The 7,727-nt window shown below is 57.7% G+C and overlaps 1 protein-coding gene across 1 annotated transcript; it reads right to left on the bottom strand.

Moving 5' to 3' along the window:
• Positions 1-235: 235 nt before the first annotated feature.
• Positions 236-1,427, bottom strand: LOC137485515 (C-C motif chemokine 4-like). Its single transcript, XM_068210040.1, has 3 exons — positions 1,255-1,427; positions 758-872; positions 236-623 (listed from the first exon to the last, which is right to left on the bottom strand). Exons 1-3 carry the CDS (start codon positions 1,325-1,327, stop codon positions 518-520), a joined length of 294 nt encoding a protein of 97 aa, XP_068066141.1. The 5' UTR covers positions 1,328-1,427; the 3' UTR covers positions 236-517.
• Between the last annotated feature and the right edge of the window lie 6,300 nt (positions 1,428-7,727).

The raw sequence follows: 7,727 nt of genomic DNA, 5'->3' as shown, positions 1-7,727 counted from the left end.
TTAATTAGGATGGTGGATGAGGAGCACAGGAAGCCCCCTCCTCCCAGGCGTGTTGTCCCTCTGGTTCTTCCCCAAAGCCCTCATGGGTTTGGTTTGGCCCCATTCACCCCTGGACATCCTCACAGAGACCTGGCTGAGGCTCCAGCTCCTCCTGGCTCCTTGCTGATCCCAACACCTGGGCAGGAAAGCCGGCAGCAGGATCTGCCCAGGCCCGAGAGACTCGCACAGACAGATGTTTGCATGTGGGAATCACATTTAATTCTGTTCAAAGTCGACAAAAAACAGCTGTGGAGCTGCTCCCCCTTCACCCCCCGCCTGTCTCAGCCTCTCCATGGACCACAGAAGGTCTGGACACTCCATCCTGGTGGGTTGGCAAAGGCCCTTTGCCTTCAGGGAGGTGGTGAGGGTCATCGTGATGGGGAGGATGTCCCTTGTGAGCTGCTCCATCCAGAAGTGTCCCCTCTGCCTGGGTGGTGTCCCCCATGGGGAGGAGTCCCCGCTGTCCCCAGCCACCCTGCTAGCTGGGGATGGAGAAGGAGCTGACTTGGAAGCTCTGCTGGTACCTCTTGACCCACGCCCTGCTGGCCTGGGTGCAGATCTCCTTCCCATTCCTCACCCTGAAGCTGGGGCACAGAGAAACTGGGGTCAGTGGGGACCCCAAAACTGAGTTTCCGAGGGGCACAGGGGGTCGGGACTGAACCCACCAAAGCAAGGCAAAGGGTGTGGCAGCATCCAGGGGTGGATTTGGGGTACTCACATCACAGCCTTGTGCGGGCACTCGGGGCTGGTGGGGTAACAGGCTACCACGTTGTCCCTCTTGATCCTTCTGGACTGGAAGTTGAAGCAGCACTTGTCCGGCATGGCTGGAGCTCCTGGGGGACAGCACAAACCTGGCTCAGCCTGGAGACCCCCAGTCCCTCCTCAGCCCTCCTGCCATGGCAATAGCAGCTCTTTGGGGGGATCCCCCTGCACCCCGTGCATGCAGCAAACCCGACCCCCCAGCCCTGGGTTCTGTCCCAATCCCCAGCCCTGGGTTCTGTCCCTGTCCCCAGCCCTGGGTTCTGTCCCTGTCCTCAGCCCTGGGTTCTGTCCCCATCCCCAGCCCTGGATTCTGTCCCCATCCCCCAGCCCTGGATTCTGTCCCCATCCCCAGCCCTGGATTCTGTCCCCATCCCCAGCCCTGGGTTCTGTCCCCATCCCCAGCCCTGGGTTCTGTCCCTGTCCCCCAGCCCCTGGGGTTGGGGCAATGCTCACTCTGAGCCAGGCTGTGCCAGCACAGCGTGGAGAGGATGAGGAGGGCACAGACCACCCTGGTGGCTGTCCCCATGCTGGGCTGTGGCAGTGGCTGAGCCGCCTGTGCTGGGGCCAGCCTGCCTCAGCTGCTTTTATCGGGGATCTTCCCCCATGGCCAGGGGGAGGGCCTGGCCCCTGCCACGTCCCAAAGCACAGAGGGTAAGTGATACTCATCCCCTCATCCCCTCCCCAGCCCTGGGAAAGAAAAAATGTGCTCCCAGGCCGTGCTTCTGGCACCGATGGGCTTGGGATTTTTCCTGAGCTCTGGCCTCCAGCGCTGGGGCTGATGGACAGGCTGCTCCCAAAGTTTGGCTCTGCACCCCGAGTCCCTGGGCAGGCTGTGTCCAGGCCTCGTGGAAGGAGCCCCAGGGGAGGTGAGAGTGTTTGGGGATGTTCTTTGGATGGGTCAAGGCACAGGCACAGCATCCTGCAGGGTCTCCCATGGTCCCTGTCCTCCCCCTGCCCTGCAATTTTGTATCCTGGCCCTGGGGATCACCTGCCAAAAAACCCTTTACCCCCTCCCCTCCAAAAAAAACCCAGCCATAGAGAAAAGAAAGGTATAGAGAAAAGCCCCAAACCATAGAGAAACAGCTTCTGCCTGGTTGCACGAGGCACACGAGCTCCTCCGTGCGGGTTTTGGGGGTGTTTGGGGCCCAGGGGGGTGGGGGGAGGACGGGCAGGTGGCTCCACTTCCCCGCTCTCGGTGCCAAAGCAGCAGCTCATGTTCTTGGCCGTGCTGGGCTGGGAAAGGCAGGGGCCAGCGAGGGAATCCCTGGTGGATTCTGCCTGGCTGCAGCTGTCAAAAAAGCCCCTTCTCCCCCCAGCCCCTGCAGATCCCAGGGCGCTCCCAGCTGCCGCAGCTGGCGGGGGATGGGAGAGGCAGAGGCTGCGCTGGAGCCGCGTCCCAGCGCGGGGCTGGGGGCGCCGAGGGATCCTGGGGCCTTCGGGACACAGCCCTGCACAGAATCACAGAATGACTGCGGATCATCGAGTCCAACCAGCCCCAACACCTCAACTAAACCCTGGCACCCAGGGCCACACCCAGGCTTTGTTAAACACACCCAGGGATGGTGACTCCACCACCTCCCCGGGCAGCCATTCCAGAACTTTATCACCTTTCTGTAAAAAACTTTTTCCTAATATCCAACCTCTATTTCCCTTGGTGCAGCTTGAGACCGCGTCCTTGACTGCCTTGGGGCGCTGGTCCTGGAAGGGGAATGGCAATTTGCTCTTCTCCAAAGCCACTTCCCAGAAATCAGCCTCAGTTTGTTTGGGATGCTGTGTGGGATGACAGTGAGGCGCCAGGTGACGCCCCAAGGGTGGTGGGAGCAGATAATTGGGGTTTGTGTTTGTCTGGCACAGCTGAGCACCTTTTGTCATCACCCAAATTCCCAATTCATCCCTCCTGGGGGAGCAGAGATGTCTCTGGCTCAGCCCTTGGCTCGCTTTTCCCTGACTGGATCCATCTTTTCCCTCATCCCTTTTCCTACCCCCACGCACCACAGAGCTCCTGCTGCAGCTGGGGCAAACACGGCCCTCTAAGGGTAGAAAATGTTCCCTAGAAAACAAAAGGAAGGAAAACAAAACAGGGTTTATCGGCCTGGGAAAACCCCTTTTAAGGACTCCGAGGTAAAATTCTGGGATGCAGCAGGCAAAGAAGGCCGGGAATGACATTCCCAGCTCATCAGTGTTTGATGCAGAGACGGGCATGGGACATGGGCAGAGTCTCTGCTCTGGGCTGGCCCCACAGGTCCACTGATCCCACAGATCATCTGGGCTGGAAAACACCTTTTTCCTCCCTTTCTTCCCCTGTTTCTTGGAAGCTCCGTGCCTGCACTCCCAGCTCTGGCTGCGGGACAGCCCGGGACAGTAAGGGAGAGCCAGGAACAGCCAGGGAGAGCCTGGGACACACCGGGACAGCCAGGAACAGCCAGGGAGAGCCTGGGACACACCGGGACAGCCGGGGAGAGCCAGGGAGAGCCTGGGACACACCGGGACAGCCAGGGACACACCGGGGCAGCCAGGGAGAGCCAGGGAGAGCCTGGGACACACCGGGACAGCCGGGGAGAGCCTGGGACACACCGGGACAGCCAGGGACACACTGGGGCAGCCAGGGAGAGCCTGGGACACACTGGGACAGCCCGTGGATGCCGCTCGCCCCCGGGGCAGCGCTGCTTTTTTCCATGTTTATCGATGCTGCATTTCCCTCTCAGCCGATCAATAGCCCCGGGGGCGGCTGCTGCGGCAGCCGAAGTCAGCCCGGGAGCGGAGCTGCTTTGCCAGGGCAGGGCTGTTTCTAACAAGGATTTGTTTGACTTCTTCTCCCTCTGTTTGATTTCTTCTTCGCCCTTTTCAAGCGTGGTCGGGTCAGCTTTTCCATCTGACGCTGAGGTAACCACTGAATTCACACCCCGTTCGTGCCATTTCCTTTTTTAAAGTCTTTGTCCGGCCCCAGCCACCCAGGACTTCCCCAGCTGCTGCAGAGATAGTTTCTATCAGATTGGGTCACCAAAAAAAGGTCCCCAAAAAAAGGTGTCCCCTTTGCCACCCACATCCCTGCAGAGCCCAGCTGAATTCCGCTCCCAAAAAGCAGCAGAGATGTTTTGGGATTTTTTTTTTTTTTTTTTTTTTTTTTTTTTGTCCAAGGCATTGCCTGGCACCCAGCTGGCCTGAGACTCCTTCCTCCTATGGAATTAAGATGGAATGAGTGCTGCCATCCTTTTCCGGGGGAGATTTCACCAGGAAAATCACAGCTAAATCCAATTTCAGACATGTTGATCCTGTGGGAGGATGGAAGAAGCTGGTCCAGGCTTGGACCAGCCCACGTTGCCCTCATCTCCCTGTTTCAGGCTCAGGGAAAGGTTGGGAGCGATGTTCCCACCTGCAGGAATGGAAACGCCGTGAAAAACATGGCATTGTGTGGCTTTGGTGTCAGTCTCTGGGGGTTTGGGCTCCTCTCTTAATTTTGGAGCTGTGTCCCCACATCCTGCTGCCCCAGAGGGAGAGCATCCCCAAAGGGAAAGGGGTTTGAGCCCAGAGCAGTGGTGGGGACCTCAGAGAGGTGAAAGGTTCCCATTTGGGATGACAATCCCTGTCCCCATCTCCTGAGGGCAGGGGTTTGGTGTTTGCCCCTTGTCCCTGGGCACAGGGCAGGGGTTTTGTGGTTGTCCTGTTGTCCCTGGGCATTTCATCCTCTCTCAGCTGTCCCGAGCTGAACTCTCCCCCTTCCCCACACATCTCCGGCTGCTCACTGACTCATTTCCCGTGTCCTTTGGCCCCCGCAGGGGACAGCCCAGCTCAAACGCTGATTTCACACCAAACTCCTCTGCCTGAGATTGCAATCAGGGCTGGGCTGCTCCAGCTGAGCGAGATCTTCCCAACCCTGGCCTTTGAAAACCCCGAGTTTAGAACTCAGATAAACCCAAATCCTCCTCTGACTCCGGATCTGCACCCCAATTCCTGATCTGCACCTCCATTCCTGCAGTTTCCACTCTCCTCATGATTTCCCAGCAACCTGAAAGGCACAAAACAAGAAAAAGAAGGGCAAATCCCAAAACACCAAGGAAGATGCTCATAAAATCCTCTGCACCCATGTGTTGGGATAAAACCAAATCCAAACAATCCACACTGGGGACTCGCTGGGCTCTCTGGGTTTTCTCCAGGCTCCAGCCCCAAGGCTGGACAGTGCCCATGGGATGCAGGGAGGTGGTGATGGGTAACGGGGATCAGCATCACCGGGGTTTGGGGAATTCTGTGTCACCCCACCTGAATCCCCCTCCCCGAGCTGGCCCCGGGTTCCCGCGGTGTTTTCCCAGCTATCAGCAGCTCCGATCTGCCTTTGTGGCCTTGGTGACCTTTTTCACACGTATTTTCTGCCACCGCCTGACCAGGGAGGAAAAGACACCCCAGGGGAGATGAATTCATTTCCTCCAGGCTCACCCTGTGGTATTTTCCTTGAGAACCTTCCCCTGGCATCACTCCGAGCAGGTGGGATGGGTGGAGCCCACGCAGCAGCCCCGGTGTGGACTCCCCTTCCCCCATTTTGGAAATTCCCCATGAATCCTTCCACAAATATTTCCTGGGCTGGGTGTGGGGAAGAACCTTCCTGATGTCCCGGGGAATTTGCTGCAGGGAAAATCCCTGGTGGGAAGTGTTGGAATGGGACATCTCAAAGGGGATGAAGGGAGAAAATGGGGGTGAAGATGGGCTGAAGATGAGGATGATGATGGGGATGATGAAGGGGATGAAGATGGGAATGATGGAGATGAAGATGAGGATGGTGAAAGGGATGAAGATGGAGATGAAGATGAGGATGATGAAAGGGATGAAGATGGAGATGAAGATGAGGATGATGAAAGGGATGAAGATGGGGGATGATGAAGGGGATAATGTAGGGATGAAGATGGGGATGATGGGGATGAAGATGGAGATGATGATGGGGATGAAGATGGGGATGAGCACCAGCTGTGCAGGGCTGGGGTGAGACCTGGGTCCCTCTGTCATTTTTGTCACCTCAGGGCTTGCTCGGCGTTCACGGCAGTGGCCAAGCCCTGAGCTGGGCGAGGTGCCAGCCCATCGTGGGCACGAGCAGGGTTTGGGGCGCAGCAGCAGTGCAGGAGTTCCTGCATCCCAACAATCCCTGGATGTTGTTCTCCCGGCGTTTGGCACAAGATGTCAGTGCTGCCCCACGAACGGCTCTCGGTGCTGCTCCTCCGCACGGCCTGGCCGGGTCACGGTGCTCCTTGGGGGTCCCCAAACCGGGGTGCAGCACCCCGGGGTCCGGACGTGCCCCCCTGTACCCTCGGGGACTCACCAGGGCCTCTCCCCTCTGATGGAGATGCGCCCAGAGCAGTGGGTGATGCTCAACCTCCCCTTTGGAGGCTCCCAGACAACCTTCAGAACCACGGGAATCATCTGGGGAGAGATCCAGGACGAAAGAGGATACAGAGGGACCCAAACCCTCTCCCAGCAACGCGTGGCAAAAGGGGAAAAAAAATTCCCTCAAAAGAGTGTTGACAAGTCTGGAGACTTCTGGGACCTTGGGTGACCAGGAAAGTAACACATCAAAGACCCCACGTCCGCCTGAAGACAGATAAAAACTCCGAGCCAAGTGTTCTATGAATATTTAACTACCATCAATATTTAATTAGCAGATAGAGGGAGATTAAGAGCAGAGGGATCCATTCTCCCTGTTTGCTCCAGCCCTGCTCTCGGGGTGCTGGGGGGCTCTTGGTGCTGTGGGGGGCCTGGAGTCACACTCTGTGCCAAAATCAGGGTGCAGGGACCCCAAAGGAAGGGAAGATCCCCAAAAGAGAAGGTTTGTTTTCCAAGCCTCACTGTGGGAGAGGGCAGAGAGAACTCTTGCATGACCTGGGTGTTGTAAATCCAAACCAGGCATCCAAGGAAAAAGCTAAAATCTTTTTGGAGATTCAGGATGCTCCAAAAAAGCAGCTTTGCCCATCAATGGATTGGCTGCTGAGGGCAGCAAATGCAGCTGGAGAGTGCACAGGGTGGGTCAGGATCCAAGTTCCAGCTCTTCCAGGGGCCAGGGAAAGCTTTGTGGGATTGTGGTGCTGCTGGATGTGCTCAGTTTGGGATGCTCTGGGGGGCTGACCTCAGTGGGGTGGAGCTGGAGGTGACTTCTCCTCTTGCTCTGGATCCATCCAGGTCCATGGGTCCATCCTGCTCTGGATCCATCCACGTCCATGGGTCCATCCATGCTCTGGATCCATCCTGGTCCATGGGTCCATCCTGCTCTGGATCCATCCAGGTCCATGGGTCCATCCTGCTCTGGATCCATCCAGGTCCATGGGTCCATCCTGCTCTGGATCCATCCACGTCCATGGGTCCATCCTGCTCTGGATCCATCCACGTCCATGGGTCCATCCTGCTCTGGATCTATCCAAGTTCATCCTGGGTTCACCCTGCTCTGGATCCATCCAGGTCCATCATGGATCCATCCCTGCTCTGGATCCATCCAGGTCCCTGTTTGTCCCTTTTTGGGCTTCAAATCTCCCTCCTGCTGCAGTACCTGGGAACTCCTCCAGCTCTGGGCCATGGGGACAGGGAGGTGCCTGCCTGTCCCCAGGTGTCCCCCAGCTGCCCCCAGCCCGTCCCTCCCCGGGGAGCTTCCCGCTGATGCTTTGCCCGCGGTGTTTAAGCCATCTGGGAGTGTCTAATCCACCATGAATCCCTAATGACTAATCCTTTTAGGTGGCACCAGGGGAGGGATGGACATTCCGTGTGCCCCGGGGGGCCCTCCTGGGCTGTGTGTCCTCATTGTCCCCTGTGGAGGGGGGACATCTCTGCAGCCCCCAGCCCTCTGTGCTGAGAGGGGTAGAGGATCGAGGATGGAGGGATTTCTCCTCTCCCTCATCTCTCACCCGCTCAGCCCGGATTTAAATCCCATATTTTTAGGGGATTTCCCTCTTTGG

Source organism: Anomalospiza imberbis, chromosome 20 (genome assembly GCF_031753505.1).
Source record: "Anomalospiza imberbis isolate Cuckoo-Finch-1a 21T00152 chromosome 20, ASM3175350v1, whole genome shotgun sequence".
NCBI classification, from domain to species: domain Eukaryota; kingdom Metazoa; phylum Chordata; class Aves; order Passeriformes; family Viduidae; genus Anomalospiza; species Anomalospiza imberbis.
Note: the sequence above shows the minus strand (reverse complement) of the source record. Positions and strands in the feature narration are given on the sequence as shown.